Consider the following 24,426-nt stretch of genomic DNA (forward strand, 5'->3'; position numbering starts at 1 on the left):
GTGTTTGTGTGTCCAATGTGTGTCTGTGAGTGTCCAGTGTGTGTGTGTGTCTGCGTGTGTGTGGGTCCTGTGTGTGTGTGTGTGTCTCCGTGTGTGTGTGTGTGTGTGTCTCCGTGTGTGTGTGTGTCCAGTGTGTGGACGTGTTTAACTATTCTTGTGGGGACCAGAAGTCCCTACAAGAATAGTAAACAAAGTAAACAGCTGGGGACATTTTGTTAGTCCCCACAAGGTCAAATGCTATTTCTAGGGGGTTTAGGGTTAAGGTTAGAATTAGTGTTAGGGTTAGAATTAAGTTAAATATTAAGGTTAGGAGCTAGGGTTAGTTGTAGGGTTAGGGTTAGGAGCTAGGGTTAGGTTTAGGATAAAGTTGAGGTTTTTGGGTTAGGGTTAGGGTTAGGGTAAGAGTACGGGTTAGGATTAGGGTTAGGGGTTAGGGAAAATAGGATTTTGAATGGGACTGAATTGTATGTCCCCACAAGGTTAGCCGTACAAGACTGTGTGTGTGTGTGTGTGTGTGTGTGTGTGTGTGTGTGTGTGTGTGTGTGTGTGTGTGTGTGTGTGTGTGTGTGTGTCCAATGTGTGTCTGTGAGTGTCCAGTGTGTGTGTGTCAATGTGTGTGTGTGTGTCAGGTTATTATTTCCAGGGACACTGAGGAGTCAACATCATCAACCCTAAACCCTGGATAGAGGGGCTCAGTGAATGTGGAGGTGAATGTGATCAGGTGGGTCAGTGTGTCAGAGGAGGCTCTATAGAAGGACAGAGTGCCGGCTGGCCAGTCCAGATAGACTCCTACTCTGTGGGGGCTGGAGGAGGGGACGTCTATGGTAGTGGGATTATTATTGTGATAGACAGAGTAACTGTTGTCAGAGCAGAACAGACTCCAGGACGTGTTATTGTATCCAAGACAACAGTCCTTAACCCCTCCTCTCCTGCTGATTCCTTTATATGTCACTCCTATATCAGCCCTTCTCCCACTCCACTCTACCTCCCAGTAACAGCGCCCAGTCAGACGCTCTCTACACAGCACCTGTCCCCAGTCCTCAAATCTCTCTGGGTGATCAGGATACGGCTGCTCCTCTGTCCTCCATGTCACCTTTCTGTTCTCCTCAGACAGAGAGAGGCGTCTGTCTACTGTGTTTAGGTCCAGTGTGAGATCACAGACATCTGATGGATGAAACCAGACACAATATTAGAAATCATCATCATTCACATTAGAATGTTAACTCACTTTTCACTAATTCATTTAATGTAGATGTTTCTATGTTCTATGTTATACTGTATGGTAAAACAAACTTATTCCCATTACGCACGCACACACACACACACACACACACACACACACACACACACACACACACACACACACACACACACACACACACACACACACACACACACACACACACACACACACACACACACACACACACACACACACACACACACACACACACACACAAAAGCAACTCTTTGTAAACTTTGGTGTCCCTGATTTCTGCTTCTGTAGAACTACAGCTGATATTTAATATGACCAAGTAAGTAATGATGGTGGTCTTTGACTTTGACTTAACTTGAATTAAGACTTATTCTTAGTCATATTCTTCACAGCAGTCAACACTCACATTTTCTAAGCCCAGGTTTCATTGTGTTCTCTCCACCATGTTCCACACTGTAGCGGTAAGCAGAAGAACAGACATTGAGTGACACACACACACACACACACACACACACACACACACACACACTGACACACACACAGTCAGCATTTAACTTTGTCCAAGTGGTGGTAAGAATGTTTGTCTTAACTAGCCTGATAAGTCAAACATGTCTGATATGAACATTGACATAAACCCTTTACACACTTGAGTTTCTCCAGTCTGCAGTGTGGATCCTCCAGTCCAGCAGAGAGCAGTCTGACTCCTGAGACTCCTGGGTGATTGTAGCTCAGGTCCAGCTCTCTCAGGTGTGAGGGGTTTGACCTCAGAGCTGAGACCAGAGAAGCACAGCCTTCCTCTGTGACTAGACAGCCTGACAGCCTGCAAAGAGTCAAATCATATTAAAATCACACTGATATTCTTTGGTGGTGAAAATAGTGACAGTATATTTTTCTCCATATTCATGTCACACCCTGCTCTGTTTCACCTGTCTTGTGATTGTCTCCACCCCCTCCAGGTGTCGCTTATTTCCCTGGTGTATATATCCCTGTGTTTCCCTGGTGTATATATCCCTGTGTTTCTCTGGTGTATATATCCCTGTGTTTCCCTGGCGTATATATCCCTGTGTTTCCCTGGCGTATATATCCCTGTGTTTCCCTGGTGTATATATCCCTGTGTTTCCCTGGTGTATATATCCCTGTGTTTCCCTGGTGTATATATCCCTGTGTTTCCCTGGCGTATATATCCCTGTGTTTCCCTGGTGTATATATCCCTGTGTTTCCCTGATGTATATATCCCTGTGTTTCCCTGATGTATATATCCCTGTGTTTCCTGGTGTATATATCCCTGTATATATATCCCTGTGTTTCCCTGGTGTATTTATCCCTGTGTTTCTCTGGTGTATTTATCCCTGTGTTTCCCTGGTGTATATATCTCTGTGTTTCCCTGGTGTATTTATCCCTGTGTTTCCCTGGTGTATATATCCCTATGTTTTCCTGGTGTATATATCCCTGTGTTTCCTGTTTCTCTCTACCAGTTTGTCTTACATGTTTATCAAGTCAACCAGCGTTTATCCCTACTCCTGCTTCTATTCTTTTTTGATAGTCCTCCCGGTTTTTGTCCCTTGCCTGTTTTCTGGACACTGTAGCCACCTGCCTGACCATTCTGCCTGTCCTGACCTCTAGCCTGCCTGACCATTCTGCCTGTCCTGACCTCTAGCCTGCCTGACCATTCTGCCTGTCCTGACCTCTAGCCTGCCTGACCATTCTGCATGTCCTGACCTCTAGCCTGCCTGACCATTCTGCCTGTCCTGACCTCTAGCCTGCCTGACCATTCTGCCTGTCCTGACCTCTAGCCTGCCTGACCATTCTGCATGTCCTGACCTCTAGCCTGCCTGACCATTCTGCCTGTCCTGACCTCTAGCCTGCCTGACCATTCTGCCTGTCCTGACCTCTAGCCTGCCTGACCATTCTGCCTGCCTGACCAGTCTGCCTGTCCTGACCTCAAGTCTGCCTGACCATTCTGCCTGTCCTGACCTCTAGCCTGCCTAAACATTCTGCCTGTCCTGACCTCGAGCCTGCCTGACCATTCTGCCTGTCCTGACCTCAAGTCTGCCTGACCATTCTGCCTGTCCTGACCTCTAGCCTGCCTGACCATTCTGCCTGCCTGACCAGTCTGCCTGTCCTGACCTCAAGTCTGCCTGACCATTCTGCCTGTCCTGACCTTTAGCCTGCCTGACCTCTAGCCTGTCTGACCATTCTGCCTGTCCTGACCTCTAGCCTGCCTGACCATTCTGCCTGTCCTGACCTCTAGCCTGCCTGACCATTCTGCCTGTCCTGACCTCGAGTCTGCCTGCCAAACTGTACCTCCTGGACTCTGATCTGGTTATGACCTTTTGCCTATATTAATAAATATCAAAGACTCTAACCATCTGCCTCCCGTGCCATCTGGGTCTCGCCTTGTGCCTTAAACCACACTGCTATTCTTTGAGGGTATCACCTTTTATTTGAAGTATTCTGACCAATTCACTCATAGTGTATTAAAGTGGTCAAAAGTATACTATTTGGTCCCATATTCTTTGAACACAATGACTACATCAAGCCTGTGACTGCAATGACTGAGAAAGATCATGAATGAATCATGAATAATAATGAGTGAGAAAGTTGGAGGCTACAACAAAACATGCTAACCTCTCACCATTACCAATAATAGACTAAAACAAAACATGCTAACCTCTCACCATTACCAATAACAGAGGCTACAACAAAACATGCTAACCTCTCACCATTACCAATAACAGAGGCTACAACATAACATGCTAACCTCTCACCATTACTAATAACAGAGGCTACAACAAAACATGCTAACCTCTCACCATTACCAATAACAGAGGCTACAACAAGACATGCTAACCTCTCACCATTACCAATAACAGAGGCTACAACAAAACCTGCTAACCTCTCACCATTACCAATAACAGAGGCTAAAACAAAACATGCTAACCTCTCACCATTACCAATAACAGAGACTACAACAAAACATGCTAACCTCTCACCATTACCAATAACAGAGTCTACAACAAAACATGCTAACCTCTCACCATTACCAATAACAGAGGATACAACAAAACATGCTAACCTCTCACCATTACCAATAACAGAGGCTACATCAAAACATGCTAACCTCTCACAATTACTAATAACAGAGGCTACAACAAAACATGCTGACCTCTCACCATTACCACTGACAGAGACTACAAGAAAACATACTAACCTCTCACCATTACCAATAACAGAGGCTACAACAAAACATGGTAACCTCTCACCATTACCAATAACAGAGGCTACAAGAAAACATACTAACCTCTCACCATTACCAATAACAGAGGCTACAACAAAACATGGTAACCTCTCACCATTACCAATAACAGAGGCTACAAGAAAACATACTAACCTCTCACCATTACCAATAACAGAGGCTACAACAAAACATGCTAACCTCTCACCTTTAACCTCAAATAAAAGGTGACATTCTGTACTGTCACCTAATATGAAACATTCTATCTCAAATCCAAAATGCTGGAGTGAAGCTGTAAGCTTCACTGTCCAAACACATATGTTGTGGACTATGTATGTCTGGTAAACACATGTGGATCTGGTGAAAAGTTAGTCATTGAGTGAACAGGTTTTTATTTTTTATATTATTTTATTACAATATTTACTAACGACATGCCAGTGTGTCTATGTATGTGGATGACTCAACATGCCACTGGCTTTGAGTAAGACCAGTGTGTCTATGTATGTAGATAACTCAACATGCCACTTTGAGTAAGGCCAGAGTGTCTATGTATGTAGATGACTCAACATGCCACTTTGAGTAAGGCCAGAGTGTCTATGTATGTGGATGACTCAACATGCCACTTTGAGTAAGGCCAGTGTGTCTATGTATGTAGATGACTCAACATGCCACTTTGAGTAAGGCCAGTGTGTCTATGTATGTAGATGACTCAACATGCCACTTTGAGTAAGACCAGTGTGTCTATGTATGTGGATGACTCAACATGCCACTGGCTTTGAGTAAGGCCAGTGTGTCTATGTATGTGGATGACTCAACATGTCACTGGCTTTGAGTAAGGCCAGAGTGTCTATGTATGTAGATGACTCAACATGCCACTTTGAGTAAGGCCAGTGTGTCTATGTATGTGGATGACTCAACATGCCACTTTGAGTAAGGCCAGAGTGTCTATGTATGTAGATGACTCAACATGCCACTTTGAGTAAGGCCAGTGTGTCTATGTATGTGGATGACTCAACATGCCACTGGCTTTGAGTAAGGCCAGTGTGTCTATGTATGTAGATGACTCAACATGCCACTGGCTTTGAGTAAGGCCAGTGTGTCTATGTATGTAGATGACTCAACATGCCACTGGCTTTGAGTAAGGCCAGTGTGTCTATGTATGTGGATGACTCAACATGCCACTGGCTTTGAGTAAGGCCAGTGTGTCTATGTATGTAGATGACTCAACATGCCACTGGCTTTGAGTAAGGCCAGTGTGTCTATGTATGTGGATGACTCAACATGCCACTGGCTTTGAGTAAGGCCAGTGTGTCTATGTATGTAGATGACTCAACATGCCACTGGCTTTGAGTAAGGCTAGTGTGTCTATGTATGTAGATGACTCAACATGCCACTTTGAGTAAGGCCAGTGTGTCTATGTATGTAGATGACTCAACATGTCACTGGCTTTGAGTAAGGCCAGTGTGTCTATGTATGTGGATGACTCAACATGCCACTGGCTTTGATTAAGGCCAGTGTGTCTATGTATGTGGATGACTCAACATGCCACTTTGAGTAAGGCCAGTGTGTCTATGTATGTGGATGACTCAACACGTCAGCGACTGAAATGACTGCAACACTTAACCTCTCATAATGTCTGGAACAGAGTGAATGTAATGGAACACATGGAAACCACGTGTTTGATACCATTCCACTTATTCCCCTCCAGCCATTACAAGCCTCTCCTCCACAATTAACAAAGAGCTGCAGTTAGTTTCAGAGTGGGTGGCAAGGAATAAGTTAGCCCTAAATATTTATAAAACTAAAAACATTGAATTTGGGACAAATCACTCACTAAAACTTAAACCTCAAATAAATATTGTAATAAATCATGTGGAAATTGAGCAAGTTGAGATGACTAAACTGCTTGAAGTAACACTAGATTGTAAACTGTCATGTTCAAAACATGTTGATACAACAGTAGCTAAGATGGGGAGAAGTCTGTCCATAATAAAGCACTGCTCTGCCTTCTTAACAATACTATCAACAAGGCAGGTCCTACAGGCCCTAGATTCTATCTTCTTAACAACACCATCAACAAGGCAGGTCCTACAGGCCCTAGTTTCTACCTTCTTAACAACACTATCAACAAGGCAGGTCCTACAGGCCCTAGTTTCTACCTTCTAAACAGCACTATCAACAAGGCAGGTCCTACAGGCCCTAGTTTCTACCTTCTTAACAACACTATCAACAAGGCAGGTCCTACAGGCCCTAGTTTCTACCTTCTTAACCTCTAACGAGTCACAACCCCGGATCCGGGATCCCCCCCATCAAAAAAGCTGACTAGCCTAGCCTAAAGCCACAGGGATATCATATAATCAAATGTTCATGAAATCACAAGTCCAAGACACCAAATGAAAGATCCAGATCTTGTGAATCCAGCCATCATTTCCGATTTTAAAATGTTTTACAGGGAAGACACAATATGTAAATCTATTAGCTAACCATCATAGCAAAAGACACAACTTTTTTTTCTCCACCATTTTTTTCCTGCATGGGCAGCTATCACAATTTCGACTAAATAAAGATATATATAGCCACTAACCAAGAAACAACTTCATAAGATGACAGTCTGATAACATATTTATGGTATAGCATATGTTTTTTTAGAAAAATGTGCATATTTCAGGTATAAATCACAGTTCTACATTGCAGCTGCAATCTGAAATAGCGTTGGAAGCAGCCGGAATAATTACAGAGACCGACGTCAATTACCAAAATACTCATCCTAAAACATTTCTGAAAAATACACAGCATACAGCAAATGAAAGCCCAACATCTTGTGAATCCAGCCATCATTTCTGATTTTTTAAATGTTTTACAGGGAAGCTGCTAATTCTACAGGAGTAGAGGACATCTTTCAACCAAAAGACGATTGTTCTGGACAAAGGACCACTTGCCCAAGATTCTGATGGAAGCTCATCAAAAAGTAAGAAGTCTTTATGCTGTTAATTCATATTTATGTTGAAAAATGTTAAACAATAATTCCGCCATGAATTACGGTTACAACACTTTCAACAAGGCAGGTCATACAGGCCCTAGTTTCTACCTTCTTAACAACACCATCAACAAGGCAGGTCATACAGGCCCTAGTTTCTACATTCTTAACAACACCATCAACAAGGCAGGTCCTACAGGCCCTAGTTTCTACCTTCTTAACAACACTATCAACAAGGCAGGTCCTACAGGCCCTAGTTTCTACCTTCTTAACAGTACTATCAACAAGGCAGGTCCTACAGGCCATAGTTTCTACCTTCTTAACAACACCATCAACAAGGCAGGTCCAACAGGCCCTAGTTTCTACCTTCTTAACAACACTATCAACAAGGCAGGTCCTACAGGCCCTAGTTTCTACCTTCTTAACAACACTATCAACAAGGCAGGTCCTACAGGGCCTAGTTTCTACCTTCTTAACAACACTATCAACAAGGCAGGTCCTACAGGCCCTAGTTTCAACCTTCTTAACAACACCATCAACAAGGCAGATCCTACAGGCCCTCGTTTCTACCTTCTTAACAACACTATCAACAAGGCAGGTCCTACAGGCCCTAGTTTCTACCTTCTTAACAACACCATCAACAAGGCAGGTCCTACAGGCCCTAGTTTCTACCTTCTTAACAACACTATCAACAAGGCAGGTCCTACAGGCCCTGGTTTTATCGCATCTTGACTACTGTTCAGTCATGTGGTCAGGTGCCACAAAAAAGGATTTAGGAAAGTTGCAATTGGCTCAGAACAGGGCAGCACGGTTGGCCCTTGGATGGACACAGAGAGCTAACATTAATAATATGCATGTCAATCTCTCCTGGCTGAAAGTGGAGGAGAGATTGACTTCATCACTACCAGTTTTTGTAAAACGTGCTGACATTCTGAATGTACCGAGCTGTCTTTTTAAATAACTAGCTCACAGCTCAGACACCCATGTATACCCCACAAGACATGCCACAAGAGGTCTCTTCACAGTCCGCAAGTCCAGAACAGACTATGGGAGGCACACAGTACTACATGGAACTCTATTCCACATTAAGTAACTGATGCAAGCATTAAAATTAGATTTTAAAAAAATGATTAAAAAAACACCTTATGGAACAGCGGGGCCTGTGAAGAGATACACACATTGGCACACACACACACACACACACACACACACACACACACACACACACACACACACACACACACACACACACACACACACTAACAAACACACTAACATACACACACACACACACTGTAGATATGTGGTAGGAGCCTGAGGGCACACAGTGTGTTCTGAAATCTGTGAATGTATTGTAATGTTGTAAAATTGTATGAACTGGCTTAATTTTGCTGGACCCCAGGACCCTAGGAAGAGTAGCTGCTGCTTTAGCAGGAACTAATGGGGATCCATAATAAATACAATACAAAATCTTGTTGACCAACTACAGGAATACTGACCTCAGAGTCTCCAGTTTACAGTGGGGATTCCCCAGTCCAGCAGAGAGCAGCTTCACTCCTGAATCCTTCAGGTCATTGTTACTCAGATCCAGCTCTCTCAGGTGTGAGGGGTTTGAACTGAGAACTGAGACCAGAGAAGCACAGCCTTCCTCTGTGACTAGACAGTGTGACAGCCTGCAAAGAGTCAAATCATATTAAAATCACACTGCTATTCTTTGGTGGTGAAAATAGTGACAGTATATTATTTCAACATATTCAGATACATCAGTGTCCTGAAACATGCCATATCTATTTATAAATGGATGTTTCATTAAAAATGACAAATGATCAAAGTATTGCCTGCAGATAGAAACATGTATAGTACAAATATTTGAGTAGACTGACCAGACCAGTTTAAAAAGCAGTATCAGTCAAAAGACAGACAGTGAGGTATCAGATTTAGATTGTTTTGAGTATACAGTCCACACCATATCTATTTTGACAGTGAAGCTAACATTTTAAATGTGGCTCAATACTTTAACATTTTGGATTTCAGATCAAATGTTTCATATGAGGTGACAGTATATAATGTCACCTTTTATTTGAGGGTATTTTAATACAAATCTGTTTCATGTTTAGAAATGAAAGCACTTTATGTATCTCGTCCCCCTATTTGAAGAAGTCATAAGTATTCTGACCAATTAACTCATAGTGTATTAAAGTAGTCAAAAATGTAGTATTTGGTCTGATATTCCTTTAACGCAATGACTTCATTAAGCCTGTGACTCAAAATCATTGATTGTACTTGCAGTTTGTTTTGGTTGTGTTTTGGTTGTGTTTTTCCCAATATTAAAATGGTGGATGATGACTGGAGTAATTTTCCGTCTAAGTGAGTAGATAACATGTTTCTAAACAATACTAAATTAATCCTGATTATGTCTTGATTAAGAAAAATTATGAATGAATCATGAATAATAATGAGTGAGAAAGTTACAGAGGTTACAACAAAACATACTAACCTCTCACCATTACCAATAACAGAGGCTACAACAAAACATGCTAACCTCTCACCATTACCAATAACAGAGGCTACAACAAAACATGCTAACCTCTCACCGTTACCAATAACAGAGGCTACAACAAAACATACTAACCTCTCACCATTACCAATAACAGAGGCTACAACAAAACATGCTAACCTCTCGCCATTACCAATAACAGAGACTACAACAAAACATGCTAACCTCTCACCATTACCAAAACAGAGGCCACAACAAAACATGTTAAACTCTCACCATTACCAATAACAGAGGTTACAACAAAATATACTAACCTCTCACCATTACCAATAACAGAGGCTACAACAAAACATGCTAACCTCTCACCATGACCAATAACAGAGGCCACAACAAAACATGCTAACCTCTCACCATTACCAATAACAGAGGCTACAACAAAACATACTAACCTCTCACTATTACCAATAACAGAGGCTACAACAAAACATGCTAACCTCTCACCATTACCAATAACAGAGACTACAACAAAACATGCTAACCTCTCACCATTACCAATAACAGAGACTACAACAAAACATGCTAACCTCTCACCATTACCAATAACAGAGGCTACAACAAAACATGCTAACCTCTCACCATTACCAATAACAGAGACTACAACAAAACATGCTAACCTCTCACCATTACCAATAACAGAGGCTACAACAAAACATGCTAACCTCTCACCATTACCAGTAACAGAGGCTACAACAAAACATACTAACTCTCACTATTACCAATAACAGAGGCTACAACCAAACATGCTAACCTCTCACCATTACCAATAACAGAGGCTACAACAAAACATGCTAACCTCTCACATTAACAATAACATAGGCTACAACAAAACATGCTAACCTCTCACCATTACCAATAACAGAGGATACAACAAAACATGCTAATCTCTCACCATTACCAATAACAGAGACGACAACAAAACATGCTAACCTCTCACCATTACCAATAACAGAGGATACAACAAAACATGCTAACCTCTCACCATTACCAATAACAGAGGCAACAACAAAACATGCTAACCTCTCACCATTACCAATAACAGATGCTACAACAAAACATGCTAACCTCTCACCATTACCAATAACAGAGGCTACAACAAAACATGCTAACCTCTCACCATTACCAATAACAGAGCCTACAACAAAACATGCTAACCTCTCACCATTACCAATAACAGAGGCTACAACAAAACATGCTAACCTCTCACCATTACCAATATCAGGGGAGATTAGCATTTATACTGATATTTGTGCCTCTATAAAGTTGTTATTCATCATTATTCATATCTAAACGGTAAAATATATGTATGAATTCCCTCAAATAGAAGGTGACATTCTGTACTGTCACCTAATATGAAAAATTCTATCTCAAATCCAAAATGCTGGAGCATAGCACCAAATGTAAAACTGTAAGCTTCACTGTCCAAACACATATGGTGTGGACTATGTGTGTCTGGTAAACACATGTGGATCTGGTGAACAGTTATCACTATTTGACCAACTACAGGAATACTGACCTCAGAGTCTCCAGTTCACAGTGGGGATTCCCCAGTCCAGCAGAGAGCAGCTTCACTCCTGAATCCTTCAGGTCATTGTTACTCAGATCCAGCTCTCTCAGGTGTGAGGGGTTTGACTCCAGAGCTGAGACCAGAGAAGCACAGCCTTCCTCTGTGACTAGACAGCCTGACAGCCTGCAAAGAGTCAAATCATATTAAAACCACACTGCTATTCTTTGGTGGTGAAAATAGTGACAGTATATTTTTTTAAACATTTTCAGATACATCAGTGTCCTGAAACCTGTCTTATCTATTCAGAAATGGATGTTTCATTAAAAATGATCAAAGTATTGCTTGTCGAGAGAAAAATGTATAGTACAAATATTTGAGTAGACTGACCAGACCAGTTTAAAAAGCAGTATCAGTCAAAAGACAGACAATGAGGTATCAGATTTAGATTGTATTGAGTATACAGTCCACACCATATCTATTTTGACAGTGAAGCTAACATTTTAAATGTGGCTCAATACTCCAGCATTTTGGATTTGAGATCAAATGTTTCATATAAGGTGACAGTATATAATGTCACCTTTTATTTGAGGGTATTTTAATACATATCTGTTTCACAATTTAGAAAACTAAAAGCACTTTATGTATCTAGTCCCCTATTTGAAGAAGTCATAAGTATTCTGACCAATTCACTTATAGTGTATTAAAGAAGTTAAACGGTTAGTATTTGGTCCCATATTCTTTGAACACAATGACTTCATCAAGCCTGTGACTGAGAAAGATCATGAATGAATCATGAATAATAATGAGTGAGAAAATTACAGAGGCCACAACAAAACATGCTAACCTCTCACCATTACCAATAACAGAGGCTACAACAAAACATGCTAACCTCTCACCATTACCAATAACAGAAGCTACAACAAAACATACTAACCTCTCACCATTACCAATAACAGAGGACACAACAAAACATGCTAACCTCTCACCATTACCAATAACAGGGGCTACAACAAAACATGCTAACCTCTCACCATTACCAATAACAGAGACTACAACAAAACATACTAACCTCTCACCATTACCAATAACAGAGGACACAACAAAACATACTAACCTCTCACCATTACCAATAACAGAGGACACAACAAAACATACTAACCTCTCACCATTACCAATAACAGAGACTACAACAAAACATGCTAACCTCTCACCATTACCAATAACAGAGACTACAACAAAACATGCTAACCTCTCACCATTACCAATAACAGAGGACACAACAAAACATGCTAACCTCTCACCATTACCAATAACAGAGGCTACAACAAAACATACTAACCTCTCACCATTACCAATAACAGAGACTACAACAAAACATGCTAACCTCTCACCATTACCAATAACAGAGGATACAACAAAACATGCTAACCTCTCACCATTAACAATAACAGAGACTACAACAAAACATGCTAACCTCTCACCATTACCAATAACAGAGGCTACAACAAAACATGCTAACCTCTCACCATTAACAATAACAGAGACTACAACAAAACATGCTAACCTCTCACCATTACCAATAACAGAGGATACAACAAAACATGCTAACCTCTCACCATTAACAATAACAGAGACTACAACAAAACATGCTAACCTCTCACCATTAACAATAACAGAGACTACAACAAAACATGCTAACCTCTCACCATTACCAATAACAGAGGCTACAACAAAACATGCTAACCTCTCACCATTAACAATAACAGAGACTACAACAAAACATGCTAACCTCTCACCATTACCAATAACAGAGGATACAACAAAACATGCTAACCTCTCACCATTAACAATAACAGAGACTACAACAAAACATGCTAACCTCTCACCATTACCAATAACAGAGGCTACAACAAAACATGCTAACCTCTCACCATTAACAATAACAGAGACTACAACAAAACATGCTAACCTCTCACCATTACCAATAACAGAGGATACAACAAAACATGCTAACCTCTCACCATTAACAATAACAGAGACTACAACAAAACATGCTAACCTCTCACCATTACCAATAACAGAGGCTACAACAAAACATGCTAACCTCTCACCATTAACAATAACAGAGACTACAACAAAACATGCTAACCTCTCACCATTACCAATATCAGAGACTACAACAAAACATGCGAACCTCTCACCATTACCAATAACAGAGGCTACAACAAAACATGCTAACCTCTCACCATTACCAATAACAGAGGATACAACAAAACATACTAACATCTCACCATTACCAATAACAGAGACTACAGCAAAACTTACCAACCTCTCACCATTAACCTCAAATAGAAGGTGACATTCTGTACTGTCACCTAATATGAAACATTCTATTTCAAATCCAAAATGGTGGAGCATAGCACCAAATGTAAAACTGTAAGCTTCACTTTCCAAACACATATGGTGTGGACTATGTGTGTCTGGTAAACACATGTGGATCTGGTGAACAGTTATCACTTGTTGACCAACTACAGGAATACTGACCTCAGAGTCTCCAGTTTACAGTGGGGATTCCCCAGTCCAGCAGAGAGCAGCTTCACTCCTGAGTCTCCTGGGTGATTGTAGCTCAGGTCCAGCTCTCTCAGGTGTGAGGGGTTTGACTCCAGAGCTGAGACCAGAGAAGCACAGCCTTCCTCTTTGACTCCACAGCCTGACAGCCTGACAAAGAGATCATCATGACTTCACAAACACACTGTTAATTTAACACCAGTAGTGTAGAAGGACAATGGCAGATGCATTTGGTTTATTATCCAAAACAACATATAGATTCATCTTCCATCTCCTAGAATTGTATGGTCATAATGTTATACTAATGTGAACATCAATGCATTTTTTCAATATGTTATTCAATTTAATATTATATACATATTATAAGACATATTTCCCTAAACTGAAAATTTCTTTCTGATGATTAGTTCTTATATGTCATTTTATTTACTCACAGAGCAGCTCTGGAGGCTTTGACCACTGGCAGCAGCCTCAGAAGACCTTCCTCTGATCTGGAGTATTTCTTCAGGTCAAACACATCCAGCTCCTTTTCTGAAGTCAGCAACACAAAGACCAGAGCTGACCACTGTGCAGGTGACAGGTTGGGTTTTGAGAGACTTCCTGAGTTCAGGAAGCTTTGGATCTCCTCCACTAGAGAATGGTCATTCAGTTCATTCAGACAGTGGAACAGATTGATGCTCCTCTCTGGAGAAGGATTCTTCTCGATCTTCTCCTTGATGTACTTGACTGTTTCTTCATGGCTCTGTGAGCTGCTTCTTGTCTTTGTCAGTAGACCTCGTAAGTGCTTCTGATTGGACTCCAGTGAGAGGCCCAGAAGGAAGCGGAGGAAAAGGTCCAGGTTTCCCGTCTCACTTTGTAAGGCTTTATCCATAGCACTCTTGTAGACAGTAACTTTATGCTTGTCTCTGAACAGCGCAGAAAGGTTCCTGGACGTTGATTGCGGTTCGGCCATTAGATTCTCATTGTTGTTGATGAATGAGAGGAACACATATACAGCAGCCAGAAACTCCTGAATGCTCAGATGAACAAAGCAGTACACCTTGTCCTGGTACAGCACACATTCCTCTTTAAAGAGCTGTGTGCACAATCCTGAGTACACTGAGGCTTCATTGACATCAATGCCAGCCTCTTTCAGGTCTTCTTCATAGAAAATAAGATTGCCATTAACAAGCTGTTGAAAAGCCAGTTTTCCCAGTGACAGAATGATATCTTGATTCCAGTGCGGACCTGTCTCTTCGTTCCCAAGATACTTTTCATTCCTCTGTTTGGTATGAAACACCACAAGGTGTGTGTACATCTCAGTCAGAGTCTTGGGCATCTCTTCTCTCTTATGTTTCAGCATGTGTTCAAGGACTGTTGCAGAAATCCAACAGAAGACTGGAATGTGGCACATGATGTGGAGGCTCCTTGATGTCTTTATGTGTGAGATGATTCTGCTGGCCAGGTCATCATCACTGAATCTCTTCCTGAAGTACTCCTCCTTCTGTGGGTCATTGAACCCTCGTACCTCTGTCACCTGGTCAACACACCATGAAGGGATCTTATTGGCTGCTGCAGGTCGGGTAGTTATCCAGAGGAAAGCAGAGGGAAGCAGATTTCCTTTGATGAGATTTGTCAGCAGAACATCCACTGAGGTTGACTCTGTGACGTCCCAACAGATCTTGTTCTTCTGGAAGTCTAGGGGCAGTCGGCACTCATCCAGACCATCAAAGATGAACAGAACTTTGTACTTGTTGTAGTTGGAGATTCTTGATTGTTTTGTTTCCATTGAGAAGTGATTGAGAAGTTCAATGAAAGTGTGTTTTTCCCCTTTCATCAAATTCAGCTCCCGAAAAGGGAATGAAAATACAAATTGGACATCCTGATTTGCTTTTCCTTCAGCCCAGTCCAGAATGAACTTCTGCACAGAGACTGTTTTTCCAATGCCAGCGACTCCCTTTGTCAGTACAGTTCTGATAAGTTTGTCTTGTCCAGTTAAGGGTTTGAAGATGTCGTTACATTTGATTGCAGTCTCTGGTCTTGCTTGTTTCCTGGTTGTTGTCTCAATCTGTCTCAGCTCATGTTCATTATTGACCTCTCCTGTTCCACCCTCTGTGATGTAGAGCTCTGTGTAGATCTTATTGAGAAGTGTTGGGTTTCCTTGTTTAGCGATCCCCTCAAATACACATTGAAACTTCTTCTTTAGATTAGATTTGAGTTCACGTTGGCAAATCACAGCAAGCTCATCTGAATCTAGAAATAACACAGAGGATATTAATATTACGTCTGTTTTAATGCATACAGTATTGTAGGACTGTTAAAACGTTTAAATTATATTCATTTATTCTCTTAACTGACTGTATAAATGTGTAAATGTTTTCATAATGCATTACAGACTGGTGTGACTGATTATATTATTATTGGTATTATTGATGGTATTATTAATGTTGTCTCTCTCTATAAATGAATCACCACAACACATCCCTGCTGCTACTTGATGAGGTCACTAGGTGTTGTGTTAAGGCTGCTACAATATCATTGAGTTACACAGCTACTTTATCTGTACTTGAGCTACAGCTTTTAAATGTTATAAAACAGAATTCAACATGAGGCAGACAGATCTTACATTTCTCCAGTGTGTCAGCAAGCTCCTTCTGGTTCATTTTCCTCAGGACGTGCAGTGTGATCTTCAGAGCCCCCTCTCTGGCACTGCTCTCCTGCTTCTCATCTTCAGCATCCACCACTTCCTTATCCTGCTTCTGCCTCTCAAAGCCTTCTGGGAGTTCTGGACTAAGAATCCTCTTGAACATCTTCAGCTCGTTCTTCACAAATGTCATAATATTCTCTTCAAGCATCTGAAATAAATAAAGTAAATAAGTTAAGCAAGAGATTAAATCCTTTCTCATTAACACATTAATGAATGATTGACAGATCAACTTTACTTGAGGTAAACCAAAACAAATGTACATAACAGGACCACATACACTGAATATGGAGGCCAGGTCTGTTTGATGACTCTGGGAAGACTGACCACTGAGAATCTCTGACTCTGATCTCTCCTGTTGGTTTCTGTGGACAAAACATGAGATTACATCTCCTCATCCAGGGAGTACACACACACACACACACACACACACACACACACACACACACACACACACACACACACACACACACACACACACACACACACACACACACACACACACACACACACACACATACACACACACACACATACACACATACACACACACACACACACACACACACACACACACACACAGAGAGAATGTTGTGTTTGTTTAATATTGTTTTAGGACTATGGAAATGGAAAAAAGGATTAGCCTATGGATTATGAAGACAACGAAATAAATGGGAAAATGGGAGAGGAGAAATGACTAGAGACAGTGTTGTTTAACTCACTGACGATGACCCATGAGTTCTTCTTACCTTTGTTCAGTAGAAAAGTCTCCCTCTCTAAACTCTATAGGTTGACTCATAGACCAGTCACTCTTCATGGACACACAGCTGGGTACAGGGGAGGCTGTTCTCTTCCGCTTGATTGGTCTTCAACACAACAGAGACAAACATTACATCTCTCATCTACTCTGAGCTCAGATGGGGAAACATAAGAAGACTTTCATTCCAAAACGCTATATATCACTTTTCAGAAATGTTGGTAAATTCGATTTTATTGTTTGAAGAAATTATGAAAGAGATTGGTGTTTTTTCACTATTTAATCATGGCATGGGTATGTTCAATGACAGACATGTATTTTTTTTAAACTATCACTTGATGGCTTCATTTCAGAGACAAATAATCATGTTTTTTTGCAAAATTCTGTATCTGCCTCACTCTCGCTAGGTTTTACACAGTAATAATATATATCTGTCTCACTCTCAGAGAAATCAGTAGTACTGCTAGGTTTTACACAGTAATAATATATATCTACCTCACTCTCAGAGAAATCAGTAGTACTGCTAGGTTTTACACAGTAATAATATATATCTGCCTCACTCAGAGAAATCAGTAGTACTGCTAGGTTTTACACAGTAATAATATATATATATGCCTCACTCAGAGAAATCAGTAGTACTGCTAGGTTTTACACAGTAATAATATATATCTGCCTCACTCAGAGAAATCAGTAGTACTGCTAGGTTTTACACAGTAATAATATATATCTGCCTCACTCAGAGAAATCAGTAGTACTGCTAGGTTTTACACAGTAATAATATATATCTGCCTCACTCTCAGAGAAATCAGTAGTACTGCTAGGTTTTACACAGTAATAATATATATCTGCCTCACTCAGAGAAATCAGTAGTACTGCTAGGTTTTACACAGTAATAATATATATCTGCCTCACTCAGAGAAATCAGTAGTACTGCTAGGTTTTACACAGTAATAATATATATCTGCCTCACTCAGAGAAATCAGTAGTACTGCTAGGTTTTAAACAGTAATAATATATATCTGCCTCACTCTCAGAGAAATCAGTAGTACTGCTAGGTTTTACACAGTAATAATATATATCTGCCCCACTCTCAGAGAAATCAGTAGTACTGCTAGGTTTTATACAGTAATAATATATATCTGCCTTACTCTCAGAGAAATCAGTAGTACTGCTAGGTTTTATACAGTAATAATATATATCTGCCTCACTCTCAGAGAAATCAGTAGTACTGCTAGGTTTTACACAGTAATAATATATATATCTTCCTCACTCAGAGAAATCAGTAGTACTGCTAGGTTTTACACAGTAATAATATATATATCTGCCTCACTCAGAGAAATCAGTAGTACTGCTAGGTTTTACACAGTAATAATATATATCTGCCTCACTCAGAGAAATCAGTAGTACTGCTAGGTTTTACACAGTAATAATATATATCTGCCTCACTCTCAGAGAAATCAGTAGTACTGCTAGGTTTTACACAGTAATAATATATATCTGCCTCACTCAGAGAAATCAGTAGTACTGCTAGGTTTTACACAGTAATAATATATATCTGCCTCACTCTCAGAGAAATCAGTAGTACTGCTAGGTTTTACACAGTAATAATATATATCTGCCTCACTCTCAGAGAAATCAGTAGTACTGCTAGGTTTTACACAGTAATAATATATATATCTGCCTCACTCAGAGAAATCAGTAGTACTGCTAGGTTTTACACAGTAATAATATATATCTGCCTCACTCAGAGAAATCAGTAGTACTGCTAGGTTTTACACAGTAATAATATATATCTGCCTCACTCAGAGAAATCAGTAGTACTGCTAGGTTTTACACAGTAATAATATATATCTGCATCACTCAGAGAAATCAGTAGTACTGCTAGGTTTTACACAGTAATAATATATATCTGCCTCACTCAGAGAAATCAGTAGTACTGCTAGGTTTTACACAGTAATAATATATATCTGCCTCACTCTCAGAGAAATCAGTAGTACTGCTAGGTTTTACACAGTAATAATATATATCTGCCTCACTCAGAGAAATCAGTAGTACTGCTAGGTTTTACACAGTCAAATGTGACCAACTGTGTCGATTCGTTCGCCAAATTTGAAATTGTGTTTTTTACATTGGATAAAAGTAGAGACTCAGGGCTAGAAAATAGTATACACTACAGTTGAGGAACAATGGGAAAGTCATTCAGCTTTGAAAGTTGATAAACTTGTAACCTCACTTTTGAGAAAATGTCCTTTGAATATTTTGGTTCCTACTGGAGAGCTCTTCTTTGTCTACAGGGCTTTTACTTTGGCAGATAGAGTCACCCATCTAAATAAATAGATTTATTTTATTTGTTATAATTTATTCAAATACATTTTTATTAGTCACATGCGCCGAATACAAAAAGGTGTAGATCTTACAGTGAAATGCTTAGTGCCCCTAACCAACAATGCAGAAAAATACAGATAAGAATAAGAGATAAAAGTGATTAAAGAGCAGCAGTAAAATAACAACAGTGAGACTATATACAGGGGGGGGGGGGGGGGGTACCGATACAGAGTCAATGTGCGGGGGCACCGGTTATTTGATGTAATATTGACATGTAGGTAGAGTTATTAAAGTGACTATGCATAGATGACAACAGAGAGTAGCAGCGATGTAAAAGGGGGGGGGGCAATGCAAATGGTCTGGATAGCCATTTGACTAGATGTTCAGGAGTCAATGATGTATGTATAATAATTATGTATAACAAGTGATACCATGTATGTCTGCATAGCACTTTGTCTTCATTTTGGCAGATTAACTCATGCTTATTTCTGAAGAGAAACTCAGGTTGGAGTTGGAGCTGTGGCCGAAAGGTGGCTGGTTTGAATCCCTGGCCGGCGCTGGAAAAAACAGGCAGAATTGATCTGACCACTGGAGGGCTGCTGGGTTCACATCCTCAAAACATTCACCTTTCGTTGATCAGAACTCTAGAGGTTCATCTTCACTGAACCCAAAAATATATATAACTTTTAGTGAGTCCATATATTAAGGAAGTGATAGAAGCCTTTTTGGTTCTATAAGGAACCTTCTTTTCTAAGAGTGTATAATAAACACGTTTTTCTTTTGATTATTTAATTATCTACATCATGTTATTTCAAGTTCTCCCTTTGGAGCGCAACATCATATTGTTAATAAATAATCCTAATTTGGGCATGGCTATAAATTGGGCATTTGAAGGCATCTAGTTGCGTAATATGTGTTTGATGAAAATTAACATTTTAGGCAACATTATTGGCAAGGGACTTGATGCTACTATGCCAAAGCTATTTAGAGTTGTTAAACGGGTGTGAAGAGTGTGTTGATATAACGGTAATATTGTCAAAATTCTTATGGAACAACAATCAGAATTGGTAAAAACAATATGCATTCCATTATATTAGGCAATAATTAAGAGTAGGCAAAGTGGTCGTTTTGTGTGAAAATTCTATCAAATGTCTTACATTGCAACGAGTACAGTCAGGGTGCCGTGGAACCTCTGCAGTACCTCCACAGACCCCGGACTGAGAACCCTGCAGTACCTCCACAGACCCCGGATTGAGAACCCCTGCAGTACCTCCACAGACCCCAGATTGAGAACCCCTGCAGTACCTCCACAGACCCCGGATTGAGAACCCCTGCAGTACCTCCACAGACCCCGGATTGAGAACCCCTGCAGTACCTCCACAGACCCCGGATTGAGAACCCCTGCAGTACCTCCACAGACCCCGGATTGAGAACCCCTGCAGTACCTCCACAGACCCCGGATTGAGAACCCCTGCAGTACCTCCACAGACCCCGGATTGAGAAGACCGGGGTCTGTGGAGAACCCCTGATTTAGCAGATGGTCTTATCCAGAGAAATTTACAGGAAGTGCATTTATCTTAAGATAGCTATTTATTTTGGAAATAAACTTAATAAATTCTTCATAAAATTGTCATCTTACCTCTTAGCTTTGGTGTCATGTCCCCCAGAGAGATGCATTTTAGAGGCAGGGCCCCCCTCCTCTCTCTCCCCAGAGAGACTCATTTTAGAGGCAGGGCCCCCCTCCTCTCTCTCCCCAGAGAGACTCATTTTAGAGCACTGACCCCTAAACAGAGATCCAGCATGTTGGTTGTGGTTAACACAGTGACAACTAAACAGAGATCCAACATGTTGGTTGTGGTGAACACAGTGACAAGTCATTCTTGAATGTCAATTGTTCTCATTTATCTTTGAGAAATAAAACATTTACTAACAGACATATCGAAACAGTCAGGTGATTTAATGCAATCACATGAATATGTAGTTGTGACATTTCATCTCCATGGTAACTGTCAATAATGATAATAAGTCACTGTTTGTTACTTCTTATGGCTGAAGGGGCAGTATTGAGTAGCTTGGATGAAAGGTGCCCATATCAAACGGCCTGCTCCTCAGTCATAGTTGCTAATATTAGCATATTATTATTAGTATTGGATAGAAAACACTCTAAAGTTTCTAAAACTGTTTGAATTATGTCTGTGAGATTAACAGAACTCATGTTGGCAGGCAAAATCCTAAATTGAAATCAAAACAGGAAGTCAGAAATCTGAGCTTGTATGTATTCACCAGAGTCCCCAATGAAATCCCCTTGAGATATGAATGATTGTGCACTGCCTAGGGGTTCCACTAGATGTCAACCATCAATAGAAATTATAATGAGACTTCTATGATGTTGTGGGAGTGAATGAGAGCAGAATCAGTCAGGTGTCCATCAAGCAGCCATTTTGAGATCACACTTTTTCCTCATGCTAGTCACTTGTGTTCCATTGCTCACGAAGACAAGAAAGAATACTCCGGTTGGAACTTTATTGAAATGTTATAAACATCCTAATGATTGATTCTGTACTTAGTTTGAAATGTTTCTTCGACCGGTAATATCACTTTTTGAAGTTTTTGTCGATATAACGCTGACCAGAATTAGCGTTTGGATACGTATACCAAACGCGCTAACAAAAGAAGGTATTTGGACATAAATAACGGATTTTTTCGAACAAAACAAACATTTATTGTGGACCTGGGATTCCTGGTGTGCTTTCTGATGTAGATCATCAAAGATAAGGGAATATTTATCATATATTTTCTTGTTTATGTTGACGCCATCTTTGCGGCTGTGGTGTTTTACTTTTGAGCGCCGTCTCAGATTATTGCATGCGTTTATTTTTCCGTAAAGTTTTTTTGAAATCTGACACAACGGTTGCATTAAGGAGAGGTATATCTATAATTCCATGTGTATAACTTGTATTATCATCTATATTTATGATGAGTATTTCTGTTGAAACGATGTGGCTATGCAAAGTCACTTGATGTTTTTGCATTTAGTGAATCTAACGCCTCAATGTAAACTCAGATTTTTTGATATAAATATGAATTTAATCAAACAAAACATGCATGTATTGTGAAACATGAAGTCCTATGAGTGTCATCTGATGAAAATAATCGAAGGTTAGTGATTAATTTTATCTCTATTCTGGTTTTTGTGAAGTTATCTTTAGCTGGAAAAAATGGCTGTGGTTATTGTGGTTTTGTGGTGACCTAACATAATCGTTTGTAGTGCTTTCGCTGAAAAGCCTATTTGAAATCGGACACTTTGGTTGGATTAACAACAGATTACCTTTAAAATGATATAAGACACATGAATGTCTGAGGAATTTTAATTATGAGATTTCTGATTTTTTAATTTGGCGCCCTGCACTTCGACTGCCTGTTGTCATATCGATCCCGTTAACGGGACTGCAGCCATAAGAAGTTTTAAGGTAGTTATAGACAGTACAGCAACAACAATAACAATAATAATAATAATAAGTCACTGTTTGTTAAGGTAGGTATAGACAGTACAGCAACAGCAACAATAATAATAATAATAATAATAATAAGTCACTGTTTGTTAAGGTAGTTATAGACAGTACAGCAACAATAATAATAATAATAATAATAATAATAATAATAACAATAAGTCACTGTTTGTTAAGGTAGTTCTAGACAGTACAACAACAATAATAATAATAATAATAATAATAATAATAAGTCACTGTTTGTTAAGGTAGTTCTAGACAGTACAACAACAATAATAATAATAATAATAATAATAATAATAATAATAATAACAATAAGTCACTGTTTGTTAAGGTAGTTATAGACAGTACAGCAACAATAATAATAATAATAAGTCACTGTTTGTTAAGGTAGTTATAGACAGTACAGCAACAATAATAATAATATTAATAATAATAACAATAAGTCACTGTTTGTTAAGGTAGTTATAGACAGTACAGCAACAATAATAATAATAATAAGTAACTGTTTTTTAAGGTCGTTATAGACAGTACAGCAACAATAATAATAATAATAATAAGTCACTGTTTAAGGTAGTTCTAGACAGTACAGCAACAATAATAATAATAACAATAATAATAATAATAAGTCACTGTTTGTTAAGGTAGTTATAGACAGTACAGCAACAACAATAATAATAATAATAATAATAATAATAAGTCACTGTTTGTTAAGGTAGTTATAGACAGTACAGCAACAATAATAATAATAATAATAATAATAATAATAACAATAAGTCACTGTTTGTTAAGGTAGTAATAGACAGTACAGCAACAATAATAATAATAATAAGTCACTGTTTGTTAAGGTAGTTATAGACAGTACAGCAACAATAATAATAATAATAATAAGTCACTGTTTAAGGTAGTTCTAGACAGTACAGCAACAACAATAATAATAATAATAATAATAAGTCACTGTTTGTTAAGGTAGTTTATTTTATTTTATTTTATTTAACCTTTATTTAACCAGGTAGGCAAATTGAGAACACGTTCTCATTTACAATTGCGACCTGGCCAAGATAAAGCAAAGCAGTTCGACACATACAACAACAC

At 39.6% G+C, this 24,426-nt stretch overlaps 1 protein-coding gene across 1 annotated transcript; it reads right to left on the bottom strand.

The window, feature by feature from the left end:
* Positions 1-421: 421 nt before the first annotated feature.
* Positions 422-21,616, bottom strand: LOC129845433 (NLR family CARD domain-containing protein 3-like). Its single transcript, XM_055913355.1, has 10 exons — positions 21,462-21,616; positions 17,490-17,606; positions 17,021-17,105; positions 16,663-16,891; positions 14,492-16,289; positions 11,499-11,672; positions 8,928-9,101; positions 1,863-2,036; positions 1,623-1,669; positions 422-1,164 (listed from the first exon to the last, which is right to left on the bottom strand). The coding sequence occupies exons 1-10, from the start codon at positions 21,587-21,589 to the stop codon at positions 626-628; spliced, it is 3,465 nt and encodes a 1,154-aa protein (XP_055769330.1). The 5' UTR covers positions 21,590-21,616; the 3' UTR covers positions 422-625.
* Between the last annotated feature and the right edge of the window lie 2,810 nt (positions 21,617-24,426).

This window comes from Salvelinus fontinalis, unplaced genomic scaffold (assembly GCF_029448725.1).
Source record: "Salvelinus fontinalis isolate EN_2023a unplaced genomic scaffold, ASM2944872v1 scaffold_0302, whole genome shotgun sequence".
Taxonomy (NCBI): Eukaryota; Metazoa; Chordata; class Actinopteri; order Salmoniformes; family Salmonidae; genus Salvelinus; species Salvelinus fontinalis.